The 21,982-nt window shown below is 45.0% G+C and overlaps 1 protein-coding gene across 2 annotated transcripts in view; it reads right to left on the reverse strand.

Moving 5' to 3' along the window:
* The window catches only part of MYO1E (myosin IE), a 197,972-nt gene extending 180,054 nt beyond the window's left edge, over window positions 1-17,918 (reverse strand). The window contains exons 1-2 of one of the 2 annotated variants that reach the window (XM_072738646.1): window positions 17,625-17,918; window positions 17,179-17,353 (exon numbers count right to left, since the gene is read on the reverse strand). In XM_072738646.1, the coding sequence (XP_072594747.1) occupies window positions 17,179-17,181 (3 nt within the window). In that variant the 5' untranslated portion in view covers window positions 17,182-17,353; window positions 17,625-17,918. Of the gene's footprint in view, window positions 1-17,178; window positions 17,428-17,624 lie in introns of those variants that run through there. The other variant, XM_026000564.2, reaches the window with a different exon arrangement.
* Between the last annotated feature and the right edge of the window lie 4,064 nt (window positions 17,919-21,982).

A 21,982-nucleotide genomic window follows, 5' to 3' on the forward strand; every position in this document is an offset into this window, starting at 1 on the left:
TGAACCAGATTAGTCTCATATTTGGAATTCTTTGTCATAGGTGAAGAAATAAACCTTCTCTACATTTCTACGTTTTGAAAAGCAAACCACAGCTCTGTAAATGCACGGTTTTTGTCAGGCTAAATATCAACATTCCTTTGCATGCATTAATCTTTTAACCCCAAAAACTCAAGTATGTGAGCCAAGTGAACATAACTGCATAAATATCAGGCTCCAAAATAATCTACTGCTTGTTGTGTAGATATAGAGCACACAATTTCTTTTTTAAAGCCCTCCCTTTCACTCTCTCTATCCCACACCCAGAAAAACTCCTATTTAGAGAAAGCCACACCTATCACTAAGAGCAAACCAACCTTTCAAAAAAAAAAAACACATTAGGAGCAAACTGTTAGGAGCCATTCAAAACCAAAGGAAATGCCAAGACACACACACACACACACACACACACACACACACACATTGGTCCTAGTCTCAATGCAAATGAAGCCACCGGAATTTGGGGGGAGCAGAATAAACAAAATGATTAACCATTAGCATGTCTCCTTGGAGACAAACTGGCCTTTGGAAGAGGGCAAAACCAGATCCCACTCAGGCAGGTGAGTGGTGAGTCCACTAAGAAGAAACAAAGGCAGTAAATTCTCCTCTTTAAGCCTGAACAGACGTAAAGTTGGTCAGGTAATAATTTTACAATCTGGGGATGCCTGCGTGGCCCAGTGGTTGAGCATCTGCCTTTGGCTTATCATGATCCCAGGGTCCTGAGATCGAGTCCCACATCAGGCTCCCTGCAGGGAGCCTGCTTCTCCCTCTGCCTGTGTCTCTGCCTCTCTCTGTGTCTCTCATGAATAAATAAAATCTTTTAAAAAATAATAATAGTTTTACATGTTGATGGTTCACACAGCTGAACAAGGAAAACCTTATCTTCTCTGGTAGTGATCTCTTATATCACCAAAAACGGTCCAACCATAACCCTGCAACAGAGAAAAGCCCAAAAGCGAGGTCCCAAGTCACACCTGATGTGGAACTGGCTCCCTTCGGAATTGGGAAACTTTTCATCAAATGGCCTGGGTGAATTTTGTTTCCCTGTCAGCTAGGAAGGGGCAGCACTACCCCTTAAAGGGGCCAGTTGGGGCTGGTTGTGTGGCCTCAGGCAATCCTGTAACCTCTCTGGGTCTCAGCTAAAGGAGGGTTATCCTGAAGAGAGTAAGAAGAATCAGCTATAGAAGCCATTCCAGCCTACCAGATTCCCTCTGCAGCCTCTGACTTCCAGGAGCTGAACTGAAGTTGCTAATATCCCGTTCTATTAAAAGAAAACTCCAAAGGAAGCCCTACTGGTTTTATTGGAGGGGGCTATTTTTATCTTCGAAAAACATTTCCAGTTTACAATTAGTTAACTGTGTACTTTAATCCGCCAGCTCTCACCACTCATTCGTTGGAGGCTTCGACACCACCACCAAGTTGCAGTGGAAGGCTTTCCACTCTCTCTGCATTTTTGGCCTACTGGGAACAACAGTTTGGCTCCATTCAGCAAAGTTGCGGCTTCCACTGTGCCAGGCGTTTTGCCAGGTGATGGAAACACAAAAGTGAGGGTGACACAGTGTCCCCTTTAGGAGTCTACACCCTAATTGTGATGTGGGAAGCAAAAGCAAAAGCAAAAGAAAAATTCATTTCCTTACCACTTATGGCCCTTTCACAAGTCCTCAAAACAGGCAGAGTGACATTCCTCTAGGAAGTCAGCTGCCTTCACATTAATGCTTTGCTAAAGTCAAAAGATAATCTCAGCTGGACCCTCCAGGATCCTGTAAGTCTCCTTCAACATGTAAAAAGCCCTCTGGAAACTTCCTTTATCTCTATCCCCCAAGACACATGTTGGCAATCATTCCCCAAGCATATGGCCCACCGATATAGATCTGAAGGGTCTCCTCCTAAGGTTTCATATAGACAGTAACAAAAAAACTTTTCCCAACAATAAGTTGCCCCTCAAGGTCCTGGAAACCCTGCTTCCAAAATTCTGTAGAGACTTACATTATCCCTAACCCTCTCCCAACTTGAAGTATACACAGGCCACTCCTCATGACCTCATACACCTTTCTACCCTCAGGTCCTGTCCCTGTGCTTTATTAAAACCACCTTTTTGCACCAAAGACGGTACCAGAATTCCTTCTTGGTGGTTGGTGTTGAGACGTAACATCTTTCTTCCATCAGTAGGACAGGACAATAAACAAATATTTAATGAATTAATATCACTCAAAAACCTCCCATTGGTAGGAGGACCCCAAATAACCTTGCCTGTCTCAACCCTGCCATTCTTGGTCTAGAAGCCACTTAAAATCTCACTCAGAATGCCTGAGTGGCTCAGTGGTTGAGCATCTGCCTTCAGCTCAGGGTGTGATCCCGGGGTCCTGGGATCAAGTCCCACAGCAGGCTCCCTGCAGGAACTGCCTCTGCCTATGTCCCTGCCTCTCTGTGTGTCTCTCATGAATAAATACATAAAGAAGAAGAAGAAAGAAGAAGGAAGAAAGAAGAAAAAAGAAAAAAGAAAGAAGAAAGAAGAAAGAAGAAGAAGAAGAATGTTCTAGCTGGTGACCATTCGTATCTTTCCAGACCCCACCAGTTATTCAGACATCCTCCCCTTCCTCCTGCCTCACCTTGGAGGCCATTTCTTTTATACCCTGGAGAGCTCAGAATTCCTCACACCCCATCCACCTGGAGCAGAGTGTGGAAAACAGACTCCAAAAAGCTCACAAAATGCAAGTCTGCCCATTCTGCTATAGTTGATGAGCTCCAACAGAAAGATTTCATGAGGACAGTTTGAATGTACCAGTATTCGGATTACCTGTGAGTTTTAAACATCTGAATTCAACCTGTCTCCAAATCCACAAGCAACTTAAAAAAAAAAAAAAAGCATACTGTCTGCTTCAGAATCCCCTTTCGATTCTGTCAGTCCCTTCTTCCATCTGTATCTCTGCCTGTTCCCGAAACATCCACACTTGTGAAGATCACTGGCAACAGATACAATAGATGCCATTATCTGGGAGAACTACCTCTTTTTACAGATTCTGAAACAGCTGGGGGGCCGGGCGGGGGTGTTTGCTCTGGTTTCAGCATTACAGCTGGCAGGTGAGTGAAGACAGGTCTGATGGGCAGACTGATTCTCCTGCCTTTAGTGAATGAGCGGCTCGGCTTTCTGGTGCCCTTTTAAGTATCTTCTCCTCTCTGTCCTCACCGGTCCATCTCTCCAGAGGCAAGCTGAATGAAGTGAAGAGTGATGCCAACATCAGAAAACTTCATCGTTTCCAATGAAATCAAAGGCTCTGGTAACATTTGAATCACAGGGTGCTTTCACAGCTTCACCCCTCCCTGGGTCACTCCATTAGCCGAGTAACCAAGAGCAGCGGTTTACTGGTGGGATTTAAGTGGCATTACACTGTGTCGGGTGTTCTATCCACTGGCTACTCAAAATAGAGACCAAGTGGGTGGTTTTAAAGACTATACTCACACACAGCAGAAGGAAATACAGCAAGTATTTCCCCCCAATATGTTTAAAAATAGCACTGGGGATGCCTGGGTGGCTCAGTCCGTTAAGCATCTACCTTTGATTCAGATCATGATCTCAGAGTCCTGGGATCAAGCCCCCTGTGCTCTCCCTTCTGAGTGGGGAGCCTGCTTCTCCCAGTCGCTCTCCCTCTCCTTTGCCCCTCCCCCTGCTCATGCTCTCTTGCTCTCGCTCTCTCTCAAATAAATAAATAAAATCTTAAAAAAAAAATGCAAGTATTGAGAAAGTCATATGGAATGTGGTTGAAATAAACTTAGGTTTATTTAACAAATGAAATAAACCTAAGTTTATTTCAAACTTTCTAAAAAAAATAAAATAAAAGAGCGCTGTATATCTAGTAGGACAAATTACAAAACAAGGTAGGATACAAAGATGAACAAGGGCTCTACCTGAAAAGTAACTGACCAGAAGAGAAGATAAAACATGCATAAACAGTCATGAAATCTTTGCAGCTAAGACAACCATGGGATTTTGAAGATAACTTTCAACTCTAAGACTCAATAAGGTGGAATTGGGACTCGCCTAAAAGGAGAATTAGACCATTGGCACGGGGAATTAATTGTAGCTAAACATCAGCCAAAGTGAGAATATCTAAGCCTGTAAGGGGCACTCCAAGTAGTTGGACTTGGCCAGGTGATCCAGGTAAGACATAAAAGAATAAGGTAAACTGAAGCAACACAGCAGAGGTCACATCCATAGGATTCGGCAACTGGTGGAATTTTTCATTTGCTACAACCTTACAGTACATAAAATACACCTTTGCCACCTGACAGTTACATACAACTGCTGCAAAAACTGAAGACTGTTTCATCGCCCCAAACAAAGATGACAGTGTCTATTGTCTCTGTAGACCAGACAACAATTGACAGGCTGGCACTCCCTAGTCACGGGAGAGGTGCTAAGCAGGCTTCTACCGAGGACAAGAAAGAGGGCTGTGACCAAGGTGGGAGGAGAAAGCTGCCTTTCTTTTGGAGGCCTTAATTATGTGTCTCACTTCTGGGCAAGTGCAAACTTGGTTTCCTGCCTTCTCCAACCCTTCTGCATCTAGAAAGGCAAGGACCTTGTGAAGAAAGAACAGGACACTAGATGGATAGAGGATGTGGTTGGGGCTTGGGTCAGGAGAAAGATGGAAGAGGTTATCCGAGCTCCAGTTTTTTTTTTCCCTACACTCCAAGCCCTAATCCTAGATAATAGAAACAGGACACAGAAATCTGTGCCAGAGTCCAGTTGTTGAAGCCCAGCAATTTCCTTCTCATTATGTGCCCTCAATTAATAAATATTAATTTTATAATTAGTAACAATAAATCCTTACCAGGAAAATAATGAGCTTTCAATTATTTACATAAAGTCAAAAGCTTATGCCTTGATTTATATTTGAAAGTCTATATTGCAAGTATAGACTCTTCTCTGTGATCACTGGAGAATTTAAAAACATAATAAATATAAGACCAATGCTGTGACTCTGTTTTTATGCCTTATTTTTATTCTGAAAAATCAAGTTAGTTGCCAACAAATGATACCTACCATTACTTCATGGTAACTTATATTGGTTTAGTGTCTATGGAAATCTTACCAAAAAAATTTGACTTACCACCTTCCACCTCCCTTCTCTCTAGTGCTTTATTATGTTTGATTTTCAAACTTTTCCAGTAAAAGCATGTTTTGGACCAAGATCCCTGGATTGTGGCTCAAGAGACTTATAATTCTAAGTCCATCTCTTCTATTAATTTGCCAAGTGACCTTGGTCAGGCTATTTAAATTCTTTGGACTTTAGAGGGTCATCTAGGGAGGCCATAGACCACTTTGGGGATTTATGAATATTCTTCCCAGGGAAAAAAATGTGCAAAGGAACATAGACACAAACTTGAGCAAACAATTTCATAGGACCCCCAAGGAGTCTCCAGGATATTTCTTATCCTGACAGTATACATTTAAATGCATCTGATCATTGAAAGAAACAAGTATTATTTGTAGAGCTATCACCATGATGCAGGCACGTGGAAGAAGGAATGAAGAGACCAATAACCATGAACTGGTTCTACCAATCCTACCTAAGCAAGTAGTGCCTGAGTACAGCTAGGACTGCAGGGTAGGGAGCCACCCCTGTTCTGCAGTCCAAGACAATGTATGCCAAGATATCACTGCTCCATACCCCTGCAGGTGAAACGGGGACAAGTATCAAGAAGACTGCCCAGTGACTGGAGATGTCTACATTATTCTGTAAAACAGAGCTCCTACTGTTAAAAGTCAAGTGGAAGCCCAAAGAGTAGTTAGCGCCAAGAGCTGAGTTTTGCTTATTTAAAAGCCAACCTAAATACAGATATAAAGTGATATCTAAGATTTGCTCCAAAACAGACTAAGGAAAGGTGAAAATACAGAAAATGGGGTTGGAACAATTGCATGCTGATAAATTAGACAACTGAGAAGAAATGCATAAATTCCTAGAAACATACAACTTATCAACACCAAATCATGAATAAATAGAAAATCTAAATTATTGGCAAGGAGAACGAATCAGTAATCAAAAAAATCCCAACAAAGAAAAGGCCAGGGCCAAATGGCTTCCCTGGTAAATTCTACTAAATATTTAAAAAAGTATTTATACCCCTCTCAAACTCAAAAATGAAGGAGAAAGGAACACTTCCAAACTCATTTTACAAGACCAGCCAGCATTACCCTGATACCAAAACCAGACATGAACACCACAAGAAAATTACAGGCCAATGTCCCTGATGAACAGAGATCAAAAATCCTTAACAAAATCCTAGCAAACCAAATTCAATAATATATCAAAATGATCATACACCAAAATCAAGATTTATTCCAGGGATTCAGGAATGGCTCAACATCCACAAGTCAATCACTGTGATACACCCCCATTAACAAAAGGAAAACAAGATCAGCCATGAGTTGCCCAGTGTTGAAGTTGAGGGATGAGTTTTCTCTCCATTTGTGTAGTTAAAATTTTTCCATTTAAAAACACAGGGAGAAGGAGAGAAAGTCAAAGTGAAAGATCCATGATTTTTGAGACTGTGTTCAAAACCAAGTTAATCCTCAATTTACATCTTGTTCAGAGCTCACAGACAGCAGTCTGTGGCTCACAGAAGACGAAATTGACACGGGGTTATTTGGGGCCCCATCTTACTGTCCGAAAGATATGACTTTCAACCAAGACAAAAAAGTATTTTTGTGTGTGTGAAGTAAGTCTTTGTCCACATGACAGCTCAGTGCTGGCTGAAAAGGCAGAAAATTAGGCAGGGAACAGTATTGTCCCCACCTGTTCCAAACAGTATTGTTCCACCCTTATGTCCAACAGGCCATCCAGCCCAGTCTGGTTTGGCATGATTCACTGCACTCCCAATTTGGACTTATTTCTAAAATATCTGTTATTTTCACAAAGCTCCCCTTAACAGATAGAAAATTATTTTTCTTCTGGTTGTTAGTTTCTGCTTTTACTTTTTTCCTCCAATAAAAAAAGTAAAGATCATACTGAGTCTCCATACTACAAAAGAACTGCAGTTCCAATTCCTTGTGCTTTGGGAAAATAGGAGCAGTGGACCTATCAAGAGCCATGGTGGCTTCTGTCATACAGAGGGTCAGCCAGGGTAAAGCTGAAGCTGCCACGGAAACCATTCCTGCCTCAATGTATTCAGCCTATTAAGGCAAGCTGAAAGAAAGGATGAGGGTGGGGAACTGTAGCTCAGCCCTCAGGTACTCTTCTCCCACACTACTTTGGGCTTGGCCATGTGACTTGCTTTGGCCAATGGGGCAACAACAAGCATGATGCAAGCTGAGGTTTAAAAAAAATGTGTGTGTGCTGGGGCTTGCTTTCTCTTTCGCTAGTTCTTGGGAACCCTGTGTCCACTGCTATGTAAACAAGCCAGGACATGGCCAAGTCATCTCCACTGCCCCAGCTGAAATCGTGCCAGCTATCTGACACGGATGGGAGTGAGCACATCCTAGATCATCTATCCCTAGCCAAGCCATCAGCTGACCACAGGGTTCTGAGGAACCAGTCCAGCCCACAACTGCCCAGCCAATGCACAAATCATGAGAAATAATGTTTATTACTTAAACTACCAAGTTTGAGGTGGTTTATTGTACCAAAAGCCAGCAGACACAACAGGACAAAAAAAGTGACTAATGTACTGAACATCCTGGGATGTAATCCCTAATGACACTTTATATAACACTCAATGGGACTTAATAATGATTTGATTATATGTCAACTGTCATTAAAATAATCTGATATAGATCCAAAATTGACCATACTCCCTAATATTCATCTCAACACAATGTTTGTTCCAACTTTTGGAATGAAACAGTATGGGTTTCAGAAGTTTATGAACCTCCTAAAATTATATGAAGAATTTGTATGTTTATGTGTCTTTTCTTAATTGGAAAAAGATGTGAAAAGTATGGAGAATAACATAAATATTTATGCACACACTGGGCAGAATTAATGATACAATTTTACTGTATTTGCTAATATATAAAGCAAAACATTACCAATAGTGTTAAAGTTAGTCAACTGACCCGGTCTTCTTCCTTTGCTCCATGTAATCTCTACATTAAAGCTGAGGCTCAAACTCACAGCCCTGGGATCAAGAGTCAGATCCTCTACCAAATGAGCCAATCAGGAAGGGTCCCCTCCTTCCCTCTTTAGCAGCTTGAATTTGGTATCTTCCCAGTCCACTGGTTTGTATTTTTAAAATAATATATACATTAATATATATATGAATATGTATCCCCAAACAATATATATAGGTTCGTGTTTTTAAATTTTCCTTATATGGATTTTTATTATACATATTTTTCTACAACTTGCTTCATCACCAAACACGGCTTTTCTGAGATCTATCCATATTGATACCCAATTATCAGTAAGATGCATATACTTATGCATTTCTCTACAAATGGATATTCAAATTGTTGCTGTTCGTTTTTGCTTTTACTATTACAAACGCTGTCAGGACAGGTCAATATCTTCCAACATATTTTCAGAGGACCTCAGGACAGCCTCAAATATTAGGAATCTCTGATAATCTGATGGGAGAAAGTTGAGTTGCTATCATTTTGTAGACACATTTCTGCATTTGAGCGTTCCCAAGTTCTGGAGGAAGCTATCTTTATTTACATTCTAAAACAGCTCAATGCTTTTATATTTAAGTCCAAAGGTCTGCATCTACTTGGGACACTAAAAACAACCTTATTTCTTTGTTGTTGCTGAAAATCCCTACAATCAGACAATGATACTGTCCAAATCACTCTGTTACCAAGAAATGTTACGCTAGGTTGCTATCAACATCAATTGCTAGTCACGCCAATTAAATCACTAAGAGACTAATGATACGGTATCCTAGTTTTTTGTTTTTTGTCATGTACAAGGACTAACAGGCTATATTTCTTGTGATTATCTTGTTTCCCTTATTTTCTCCTTTTTTGACCTAATTGAGGTCAGAGGGCTTTCTAGCATGACTTTTCCTTTTACATTTATTCCCAGTGTGATAACCAGTATCCAAACTTTATGATATGCAAAATCCCAAAACAAGGAAATTAAAGCCCAGACCCTTGTTACTCATAATAGGCAATGTTCTTGGGTCTAAATTATCCCACTGTGGTACTACTGAGTAAAATTAACTAAGTTTATTTTTTAATCAACCTTGCCTTCCCTCAGAAGTGTGTGAAATAATTAACATTATACAGATACCTGGATTGAGAAATTTCAAATTAGAAATAATTTATTCATTTGCTTGTGAAAGAGCATAAAATTAAAATGTGGTTCATTACTTACATAGGGTGTAGGTCCCTGAACAGTTCTCTTTCTTTACCTTGCTACATTTGGGTTTCTTACCTACAAAATGGCAACAAAACCCATCACTGGTGTTAAGAGCGAAATGAACTCATTTCGCTCATCATTCGTCCATTAGGCCATGACCTCCTCATAAAGTGATGCTAATTCATCAGTGATTTCTCAGTGGTTGCCACCATATTCGGTAAGGATTCCTACATATTAAGCAAGTCTGCTATAACCTCTTTTGCAACTACTGTTGTCTTTTCCACTTTGGGGTTCAAAGCTCTCCATCTCCAATTACTTGCGTTCTCTGATAAGAGAACTCATACTCATCAAGTTGGAACCAGAGGCCTGAGCATCCAGTCATGTCACACATTTGAGTGTCAACAGCATAATCTATGAAGAACACCAATAGCACCCACCTTTGAACCAGGGCTTGGGAGTGTGGAGTGTCCCCCAAGCCTGCCTGTCCTGCTTCTGACTGCACCAAAGAGGGGGCTACCATGGCTTAGGAGCAACAGGAGGCTGAGCAGTTCATTACTGACCAAAGAGATTCCAGGGGGTACAGAGAGGGTCTCCCTGCCCTGGAGGCAAAGTCTCTGTACAGTTATGACAGGCTGGACAATCAGGCTACATGGGAATTATAATGTCACCACCTAAATATGATAAATATGCTCATCAAGGAGAAGAATTTATAAAATAGGTGGGAAAATACCAAGCCCAAATTGTACATTTGCCCCATAATTACAACTACAGAAAAATGATGTGCATTTGGACAGGCTGGAAGGAAACCCAGAGACATGAAAATAATTACTGTTCAGGTAGTGGTATCCTGGGTGAATTCTCCTAAATTTATTTCTTATAATCTCTTTTTTTTAATTTTTAAAAAAGATTTTATTTATTTATTCATGAGAGACACACAGAGAGAGTCAGAGACATAGGCAGAGGGAGAAGTTGCCTCCCCACAGGGAACCCGATTTGGGACTTGATCCAGGGACTCTGGGAACACGCCCTGAGCCAAAGGCAGATGCTCAACCACTGAGCCACCCAGGCGTCCCTCTTAGAATCTTCTAAAGTTGATACAGTAGTGAATCAAAAATAAATGACCTTCTACCTCCAAGTAGGCTTTTTTGCAGGAAAGAAGTAATTTCCAGAAACAGCTGAGAGGGACTTGGTATGAAATCTGGTGAGTAAGATGGGTAATCAGGTGAACACTAACATTTTAGGTCATAGAGGAAGTTAAAAAAAAAAAAAAGATTTTCTTAAATGGCCATTGAGAAGTGCTTTGTACATTAATGACATTGTTCCCTGGTGGCAACTCAGAGGGGAGGGCCGACTTCACTGGGATGTACAGTTGCAGGTTCCACGGCTTGTCAGAGCCAATACCTCTATTTTAGGGAGCACTCTTGACTAGTTCCATTTCTCTCAAGTGTGGCTGTCATAAAGATAGGTTAAAAAAAAAAATAACAAAGAAACAACACTTTGCTAGGATGCCCAAAACCCTTTTGTCTCTGCCAATATAAATTGTGAGGTTGAAATTCAAAACACAATTTGCTTATTACCATTATTACAGAATGTGCTTGTAGGGCCAGAATGTTTATTTTTAATACCTTTGGCATTTAACCTTTAACCTCTTATTGCTCTGTAAATATTGAGTCCCAGCAAGGTTTAAAAAAATAAAAATATTAAAAACTCACCATTTTAATCACATATTGATGAAAACACAATTGCTGCATCTTTGTAAAAAAAATAGTAGATGACTCATACTTGGAAAATCATAACAGTACATAATTTGTACATATTCCATAATGAAGCTCATAATATCTTGCATTTGTACACTAGTTTCAAAATATTTCTGCTTTTTGAAGCTGATGAAGAAAGCTTTCACAAGTTCTTACCAAGTAATGAGATGATCCTTTCATTAGGAAATGCAAAGTACTGCACATTCTCTCTTTTATTTAATCTCACAAAAGCTCATGACATTAACATTTGAGTACAGGATCAAAAAGTCATATTCTGAGTCATAGTTACCAAAATGCTCATTATCTAGCCCCAAGGATAACCCCTGAGACAGACCTCAAATCCATGAGATTCAACTGGGAAAGGAGAAGTAACAGAGGTCTAGCATGCAGTATAGAGCAGGGGGGCATTTTCATCAAAAGAATGGAGTGACAAGTTAAGAAAGAAAAATACAATTAACCTCCTCACCACTCATACAACTTACGCATCTACACTGGTGTTTAGATAGCTCCGAATCTGGATGCAGATTTTCCCTGTTAATTGTTTGGAGGTTCCATGGGCTGAAAATACCAGGCAATTCCCTCCCTTAAGGGAAACGCTGTGGGAAGGTGTGGATGTATCAACAAAACACCTTTACTGGTATACGGCTAAAGTTTAGACATTCCTGTTGGTGAGTGAAGAGAAGGAAGCATGTGGTTCTCAGGGATACCACTTTGAGACTTACAGTAGAATGGCTACAAACAGCTGACCTGCAGGTGTTTGGCCTCTCGGCAGTGATCAAAACACTTCAAAAAGTACAGGTCCGGCAGGACAATTTGGATTTCCACCTTCCCTTGAAATATGGATGTCTGGGTGGCTCAGCAGTTGAGCATCTGCCTTCGGTTCAGGGCATGATCTGGGGGTCCTGTGACGGAGGCCTGCATCAGGCTCCATGTAGGGAGCCTGCTTCTCCCTCAGCTTATGTCTCTGCCTCTTTCTGTGTGTCTTTCATGAATAAATAAATAAAATCTAAAAAAAAAAGAAAGAAAGAAAGAAATGTATAATATGGTCAATGTAACCATGGTAATATGGTAGATAGAACTAACCATGGTCTAAGGTCAAGTAATTGTGTCTCTCTGTAGAGGAGTATATTTACTTTCTAGAGGCCAGCCTCACCCCATCAAAAATTGCATCCTGTAGATACCTGAGTTTGCAACCACTGATAATCAAGCTGAAATCTCCGGCAAGAGTGTGGAAGAGGTGGGCTTTACCTTCCACAACTGTCTGCTTCCTCCATTTCTCCATCCCCATCCATCTACTGATCCACTGGCTTTCCCTTCGTGCTCCACACAGATCAAACTTTTCCCATGAGGCTAGCCAACTCACACTGGCCCCTAGATAGTATCGTGAGCTCCAGATCTTCCCCTAACCCCTTTGCCTCCATCATAACTTTTTTGGGGGTGCCTGGCTGGCTCAGTCAATAGAGCATGCAACTCTTGATCTCAGGATTATAAATCTGAGCTCTATTTTGGGTGTAGAGATTTCTTAAAAATAAAATCTTAAAAAAAAAAAAAACCTTTTTTGTACTTCAATCCATTTTTTTGTGTGTGTTGTTTTGGTTTGGTTTTGTATTATGTCGTTTGAGCCAGGAAACTATTAGCAAATCTGATAAACTAATCAAGGGGAATGGACTAGGTTACCTTCCCAGAAAACATATTTGAAATGGATTCCAGACTTTCTGAATATATGCCCTGCTTTCACCCAAAGGAACTTACCTACCTTGTAGTCAGCTGACAGATTTCTAAGTTCATAAGTGTATTCCTGTGTATTTTTTATGAATAACATCTGCAATTTATTCACAAGTAATATGGAAGTGAGGAAAAAGGGATGTATCCTGACCACAGTCTGAGCAGATGGCCAATTCAGATTCACTCAAATAACTTAGTGTATTGAAGTCAGAGAAGCCCTATGAATAACTGCTGTACCTAGAGTATGTTAGAGCTACAGACATGGGTTCCAGCCCATTAGACAGTCCAAACTGTCATGACCACAAAAGCACAACCTCCTTTGTAAATGATAAAGCCAGATTCGACAAAAGGAAATCTTATAAGGTAAGATTAATTAAAAGACAAGGAGGGGAGTTCTCATGAATTCTCCCAGGAACCACCGCTCTTCCTCTTCCCCCGAGCGGCCTGAGGTGACCTCCGGAGATGGTTCGCTACTCGCTGGACCCAGAAAACCCTACAAAATCATTCAAGTCGAGAGGTTCGAATCTTCGTGTTCACTTTAAGAACACACGTGAAACTGCCCAGGCCATCAAGGGTATGCATATTCGAAAAGCCACCAAGTATCTGAAAGATGTCACTTTGCAGAAGCAGTGTGTGCCATTCTGTCGCTACAATGGTGGAGTTGGTAGGTGTGCGCAGGCCAAACAGTGGGGCTGGACACAAGGTCGGTGGCCCAAGAAGAGTGCTGAATTTTTACTGCACATGCTTAAAAATGCGGAGAGTAATGCCAAACTTAAGGGTTTAGATGTAGATTCTCTGGTCATTGAGCACATCCAGGTGAATAAAGCCCCCAAGATGCGACGTAGAACCTACAGGGCTCATGGCCGGATTAATCCATACATGAGCTCTCCCTGCCACATTGAGATGATTCTTACTGAAAAAGAGCAGATTGTTCCTAAACCAGAAGAGGAGGTTGCACAGAAGAAAAAGATATCCCAGAAGAAACTGAAGAAACAAAAACTTATGGCCCGGGAGTAAATTCTGCATAGAATAAATGCAAAAAAAAAAAAAAAAAAAAAAAAAAAAAAGACAAGGAGGGACGCCTGGGTGGCTCAGTGGTTGGGCACCTACATTCGGCTCAGGTCATGATCCCAGGATCCAGGATCGAGTCCCACATCGGGCTCCCTGTGGGCAGCCTGCTTCTCCCTCTGCCTGTGTCTCTGCCTCTCTCTCTCTCTGTCAGTGTCTTTCATGAATAAATATTAAAAAAAAAAAAAGACAAGGAGATTGTTGTACCCTCCTAACTAAGGTACATACACTAAATTATAAAGACAGGCTGAGATTTTTTTTTTCCCAGTTCTTCCAAGTCTCCTATGGAAAAAGGTACAAATTAATATTGCCCGGTAGCATTGTTGCTTCTCCAAAAATGGAGAAAAGTATTCCGAAGTCAACTTTCAGGAAAAAGATACGGGATGAACTATAAACTGGACATTGTGCTCATGAATCAGAAAATGACAATACTCCTTATGAGTCACAAGTGAATGAATCTCGGCAGGGCCTTGGGGACGGGTGGAGAGTCTTCCTCACGTGCTACCAGACTTCCTAAAAGAACACACACACAAACACACACACACACAAACATGCAAACAGCAATACAGGTGCTCTCCCACAACCCAGTCAAGGGCGATGAATTATATTCTCCATGCTAACCCTCAGCCACACCCACCGAAGGCAATGCCCTTTCTCTTCCTGTTCTGAGCAGCTGAAGGATGCAGCTGGGCAGACCCAGACAGATGTGAAACACAAAATGAAGTCTCATTTGACCCGAAGGCGTCTTATATAAACAGTACACATTATAACTGAGGCTTCCGACTATTTAGGATGGGCGATGCTCTGTTCTCAGACAATTTCACATAGCTAATGAACAATTTCTCAAGCCGGTCAAGAAACGATTCATTTAATTTTTGCCAAGTTACTTTACATCTAGTAGACTGAGCGATGGCACATCTCCGATTTCAGGACAGCAACAGTTTCAACTTTTTTCTGATGCACTGATAGTCTGGCTGCCCACAACAGGGCCATCTGTGCTACTGGCAGGGAACCCATCAATAGGTAAGTCACACCCTGTCCTCCCACAGACACAGTACACAACTCTGGAAACAATTTTCTTCCTTAGAACATGCCTGCTCTGAACCCACTTGATCAACCATCTTCTTCAAAAGCAATGCCGCCGAACTGACCATGGAGATCTCGAGGTCTCCAGAAGACCCGTCATAGTCTACTTTGTAGTGTGTCCTGCAAGACACAGGAGCTAACTAAGGGAAAGTTAATGTTCTCAAGGTAGCACTCAAGTATTTGAATTCAGTTAAGTTTCTTTAAGCTCTTGACATAAACACATTGATTTTTTTTTTTTTTTTTTTTTTAGAAATATTGAACCATGGAAAATACTTAGGGCCATTCCAAAGTACTGGGACTATCACATTGCTTAAATTTAAAGTGGCCAATTAGGTAGTGGCCCAATTAGGTAGCTCCTCCACCCAACCACACACTCAGTGTAATAAGTAAATGGTTCTCTTACAGGGGTTCCAAAAATAATGTAGGTTAGACTGACTTCTTAAAACCTGAAACTTAAAGAGGTCCTCTTAGGGAGAAGCAGAGGTGACACAATGTTGGACTATGTAAAACGACCAAGCTTCTGTCAAAGATGCCCTTTTAAAGACGGTTTTGTTTTTAAGCATTCTTCTGAATCAACACAGACTAGGTCTGGAACTGCTTTTGTGTTGTGTATGTACGTTCAGATGGGTCTTGGCCACATTTCTCAGGCTGGTCATGCGGCATTGATGTTTAAATCGGGGTGGTACCAGCTATCCTCTAGGCCTAGGTCCACAGTCACAGTCCTTAAAACAAACCAGAAGAGGATCAGGTCCTCCACCCGAGCAGGGTTCTTTGCAAAGAGGAAAGTGGGGATCCCTGGGTGGCTCAGCGGCCCAGGATCGAGTCCCAGGATCCAGTCCCAGGATCCAGTCCCACGTCGGGCTCCCTGCATGGAGCCTGCTTCTCCCTCTGCCTGTGTCTCTGCCCCTCTCTCTCTGTCTTTCATGAAAAAATAAATTTTAAAAAATCTTAAAAAAAAAAAAAGGAAAGAGGCAAGTGTGGAAACTCTGAAGCCTTGCAGTAGAACCCCCCCCCCCCCCATAGACTGTCAGTCTTTTCAAAATCGAGTCCTCGCTTCTGCGCTGCGGGGAGAAACGTACCCCCCGCGCAGGACCCGGGGGCGCGGCTCAGGTTACCGCGGGCGGCGGGAGGCAACGTCGGACCCGAGTCAGAGACCAAGTCGGCCACTTCCACGTATTCCCAAAGTGCCAAAGGAAAAAGAACAAAACATCGACTTCCTCCCGGGCGACCCATTCGCCGGACACCCGCAAAGCGCCAGGCACCTCGCCCTCGGGAAGGGGGGGGTTTCCTCGGCCTCCCGGGCGCGGAGACCCCGCGGGGTCCCGGCCGCCGACGCCCCGGCGGCGCGCGGTCACTTTCGCTCCCGGCCGCCCGCCCAGCGCCAGGTGCTCAGCCTACCTGGCGCCCCCGCCGGCCTCGGTGCGGCCCGCCCCGCCCCCGCCCCCGCCGGCGCGCCGGGCGGGCAGGGGGGCAGGGGGGCAGGGGGGCAGGGGGGCAGGGGGGCAGGGGGGCAGGGGGGCGGCGGGGCGGGGAGGCGCGGAGGCAGCCGGCGCCCGTGCGCGGGCGGGGAGGGGGCGCGGCGTGCAGGGGGGGCGCGCAGGGGAGGGGGAGAGTAGGGGAGGGGGAGAGTAGGGGAGGGGGCGCGCAGGGGAGGGGGAGAGTAGGGGAGGGGGCGCCGCGCGCAGGGGAGGGGCGCGGGGAGCAGCCTGTCCCCGCGCCGCGGAGCCGCGCTCCCCGCCGCCGCGGGCGGGAGCGCAGGGGCAGGGGCGCGGGCGCTGCGCCGCGGTCGGGGCCGGCGGAGCGGGGTCCCCCGGCGGGCCGCGCCCCCGGGCGCAGAGCTGCCCCACGCTGCCTTCCGACAGCCGGCGGCCAGGGCGACCCGGCCACGAAAAAGTTTCGCGGCGCCCGGAGCGCCTCGGAAGAAAGTTTTGCTCGGCGCCCCGGCCCCGGCCCCCGACCCCCCCCCCGGCCCCCCGGCCCCCGGCCCACGACCTCCCCAGCCCCCGGTCCCCCGGCCCCCGGCCCCCCGGTCCCCCGGCCCCCCGACCCCCCGGGCCCCGCCGGGGAGGGGGCACGCGGCGGGCGCTCGGAGCTCGCGACGTGCCGACGGCCGCGTCCACCTCCTCCACCCCGGCCTCGGCGGGCGCCCCGCGCCGCGCTTCCTGCCCCTTCCCGGGGTCGGCGTCCGGGGCGCCGCGCGGCCAACTCACCATGGTGACTGGCGCCGCGGCCGGTCCGGCTGCCGGGGCGCGGGGCTGCAGCGCAGGCTCCTGGGCGAACTTCAAAAGTTGGTCCCCTTCGCCAGGAACAGGCTCCGGACACCCAAGCACTCACGGGAGCCAATGGGAACCCTGGGGGGACTCCATGCAGGCGGGATCGGCGGCGCTAGGTGAGGGCGACCGGGGGCGACCTAGCAGGCGGGGCCCGCGCTGCCCAGGGCAGGCCCCTCGCGCCCGCCCCTCGCGCCCGCCCCTCGCGCCCGCCCCTCGCGCCCGCCCCTCGCGCCCGCCCCTCGCGCCCGCCCCTCGCGCCCGCCGCGCTGAGCCCCTCGCCCCCGGCGCGGCTCCCGGCTCCCGGCTCCCGGCTCCCGGCTCCCGGCTCCCGGCTCCCGGCTCCCGGCTGCCCCGCCGCGCTCCTTCTTCCTTCGGCCACTTACTCCGCACTCCTCCGGCGGAGCCTCGGCTCGGGCCGGGCAATCTGTCCATAAATGGAGAATTCAGCTCGGGCCTGACCAATCAGGGTTTGTTTTCGCAGCGTCACTCCTCGGGGAACCCGTGGCAGCCAACGGGCTCGGAGCTGCCGGAGTCTCCAAAGCCCTCTGGATGCTGTAGTCCTCCCCGCGAGCCTGCGGCGGGCGCGCGGAGCCGGCCGGCCCCCGGGGCGACCCTCCTAGACGGAGACGTGAGCCCCCCATTCACGCGCGCGCTCTCTCTAACGCGAATATTACAGTAGGGGCGGCTCCCAAGCTCAAGTCGTATGATGTTCCCATAACTTTTTTTTTTTTTTTTTTTAAGAAGGAAATATTTTATCAGCATAAAAGATCAGAGTCGTGGCAGCGGCCCAAAGGAAATCCTTTTTCTTTCCAACGTCTGGATTGTGAGGAAAGTCAAAAATATCATTTCCCCTACCCCTCCTTTTACCTGAATTTCCTTGGAAAACAAAGAAAGGCTCTCCCCGCCCCCGCCCCCCCCCCCCCTTTTGGACTTTTGAGTGGTGCAGAGGTTGCACTGCGGTGAGCAGAGACACAAGGGAAAGAGAAGTGGGAAGAAGGCACCATCCAACCTCAGTCAACCCAATCTGTTGAGAACGGTCAGCAGTACAATGGTAACTGCGAAGGGGTGTGATTAAGGAGTGTGGAGTTTTCAAGACATCGGGTGGGCAGTGGGGAGGAGATTGGAGGTGGGGGAAGAATCCTGAAATAAGGTATAGAGGGTCCGGCGTTATGGTTTTAAAAGTTCAGAAGGTAACCGTGGTGGGTTCCAACAGGATTGTCCTCCCAGGATCAATGGGAGGTAAGATTTGAAAACTTCAGGCCCAGAGAAAGTACGAAGCAGAATGATTTATTGTGATTTACTTTATGAACTTTGGTGGTAGGCCTTGACTTGGTATTGGATTCTAGAGTTGGTATGGATGTTAAAAGTCATCTTGCCTGGAACGGGTACACAAAAGGTGCTATAGCCTTACAACGGAATACAATTCAGCCTTTAAAAAGGAAAGAAGTACTGACACGGGCCACAGCCTGGACAAACCTTGGAAACATTATGTTAAGTGGAGGAACCCAGGAACAAAAACACATATTACATGACTCCATTTACAAGAAAGTAAAGAATAGGGAAATCTATAGGGGAAGGGAAATCTATGAGAAAACTAAATTAGTGATTGCCAGGGACTGGGAGGAGAAGACGATGGGTGTAATTGCTAGTGGGTTTGCATTTACTGGGGGTGAGGAAAATATTCTGGAATTAGATAGTGATGATGGTGGCACAACTTTGTGAATATACTGAAAGCCGCTGAATTATACATTTTAGAAGGGTATGGAAATTGTTTCTCCATTGGGGCACCTGGGTGGCTCTGTAGTTGAGCATCTGCCTTTGGCCCAGAGTGTGATCCCAGGGTCCTGGGATCGAGTTCTGCAATGGGCTCCCTGCACGGAGCCTGGTCCTCCCTCTGCCTATGCCTCTGCCTCTCTGTGTGTGTGTCCCATGAATAAATAAGTAAAATCTTTAAAAAACATTGTATCTCCATTTTATAAATTGAAAGAAAATCATGTTGACTAAATTCTTGTAGTAATCATCCACGCAGTGAGGCAATAGGTATAATTGAATGCCTACTATAGGTCAGCACAGCGACTGTGAGTACAATGGTTTCTTTCCTCACCAAGCTTACAGTTTTAGAAAGAGTAAGACAGAAGATAACTTTTTTTAAGATTTTATTTTTATTTATTTGAGAGAGAGCGAGGGATATCACAGAGGGAAAGGGAGAACCAGACTCCCTGCTGAGCAGGGAGCCCAATGTGGGGCTCCATCCCAGGACCCTGGGATCATGACCTGAGCCAAAGGCAGGTGCTTAACCGACTGAGCCACCTAGGCACCCCAACAGAAGATAATTTTAAAACAATAATAATAGGAAAGGTACAAATATAACGAGAAGTGAAATCGTTTTGTGCAAGGAACTGCCATATTTGGAACTACTGTTTAGGTTAGAGAATTCATCTGGCAGCAATCTGTAGCATGAACTGGAAAGGAGTCAGCACTCACTCTGTCCTAGGCACTGAGGGGGTACAGACAGACAGGATCTGCCAAATTCTCAGGTAAACTGGTTCTGTGTTTCAGGGGGCATACCAGAGTATGATCAGGTGTCTTAGGAACCAATGAACAGAGATTACCAAGAGGAATATTGGAGCTTACCAGTTATACAAGAAGCACCGCTTGTGGTGGAAATGACATGTTGCCTAAGCCCCCATCCCATCCAGGGTCAACCCTGGTTAGTAGACAGATTGATATGGGCTTCAAGGTATACAGGCAAAGATTTGGTTGTTTCCCCCAGGGTTATTTTTCCTGGTATTATTTCCTGCAATGAGACACTGAAAAATCTTTTAATAATCCATCAACAACTTATCAATCTTGGATTGATCTAAAACTGTCATGACACTAAATGTTGGTTGTATTTTTTTTCTAAGATTTTATTTATTTATTCATGAGAGACACAGAGAGAGAGAGAGGCAGAGACACAGGCAGAGGATGGGACTCGATCCCAGGTCTCCAGGATCACTCCCTGGGCTGAAGGCGGCACTAAACCACTGAGCCACCCAGGCTGCCCAAATGTTTGTTGTATTAACATGTGAGATTTTTTTCTTAAATGCTTACTTTTTTTTCTGTCTTTTTTTTTAGGGGACTCCACACCCAATGTGGAGCCCAGCATGGAACTTGAACTCACAACCCTGAGATCAACACCTGAGCTGAGATCAAGAGTCGAATGCTTAACCAACTGAGCCACCCAAGCACCCCTAAATGCTTACTTTTATTTGCCCTAATAAACTCTAGTTTCAAAAGGTAGTTCCAGTAGGTGGGACTCTGTTGAAGATATATGCTCATGTTCATTTTTCTTGATTTTGTAATATAATTCTCTTCCAGATTGAAATATAAATATATATATATCTGTGTGTATATATATATATATTTTAAGATTTTATTTATTTATTCATGAGAGAGGCAGAGACATAGGCAGAGGGAGTAGCAGGCTCCCTGCAGGCAGCCCAATGTGGGACTCTATCCCAGGACCCTGGGATCACGACCCAAGCGGAAGACAGACACTCAACCACTGAGCCACCCAGGGGTCTCTAAATATATGTATATATATTAATAGGTGTGATGGAGTACCTGAGTGCTCAGTCAGTTAAGCACCCAAGTCTTGATCTCAGCTCAGGTCTTGATCTCAGAGCCATGAATTCAAGCCCCAAGTTGGGCTCCATGCTGAGCGTGGAGCCTACTTAAAAAAAAATTGTTGGGGCACTTGGGTGGCTCAGCGCTTAAGTGTCTGCCTTTGGCTCAGGGTGTGATCCTGGGACCCGGAATCAGGTCCTGCATCAGGCTCCCCATAGAGAACCTGCTTTTCCCTCTGCTTGCGTCTCTGCCTCTCACTGTGTGTCCTCATGCATAAATAAAGTCTTTAAAAAAAATTGTATGGCTAAGCAGTACTTAGATTGTAAGATTTAGTGGCACATAAAAGTGAATTTAAAGTCTGGCTTTGTCACTTAACTAGCTGTGAGATTGTAATTTCTTTGGGCTTCAATTCCCTTATCTATAAAATAGATTGATGTGCATATGAAATGAAATACATGTAAAAGTGGCCAAGAAATATTGATTCCTTTCTCCTGCCAACTGCCATGTGTTCTAGGTTAGAGATTCAGACCTGGGTCCCTGGGTAGGATCAGACAGATTGAGGCCCTCTGAGTTATATGCCAAGTCGTGGGGGCTTTTGTGTATGCCCTTTCCTTCAGGGAGAGTTAATAGCTACCATCAAATTCTCCAAGGTGTCATAACTGCCAAAATATTATTAAGACCCACAGCTCTTGATCACATTGGTTATGCCTTCCTGGATCTTTGCCTTTGTGTTTTTCTTGAGGTATAGGGATTAGAACTGAATCTGATAGGGATCCCTGGGTGGCTCAGCGGTTTGGCGCCTGCCTTCAGCCCAGGGCCTGATCCTGGAGACCAGGGATCGAATCCCGTGTCAGGCTCCCTGCATGGAGCCTGCTTCTCTCTCTGTGTCTCTCATGAATAAATAAAATCTTAAAAAAAAAAAAAAAACGGAATCTGATACTATAAGGGCAGAGCTTGGATTCTCAAAGCAGAACCCATAATTCACACTTTGAATGTAGAGAATAGAGTATGAGTGTATGATAGAGCCTATCATTTCACAAAGAACCCCTTCAAGCTCTGCCCTGCTCCATCCCCGTCTTAAGATACATTGTCAGTTTTGGCCTGTCAGTCTTACGTCCTGGTGTACCTGGGA

This window comes from Vulpes vulpes, chromosome 15 (genome assembly GCF_048418805.1).
Source record: "Vulpes vulpes isolate BD-2025 chromosome 15, VulVul3, whole genome shotgun sequence".
Lineage (NCBI taxonomy): Eukaryota > Metazoa > Chordata > Mammalia > Carnivora > Canidae > Vulpes > Vulpes vulpes.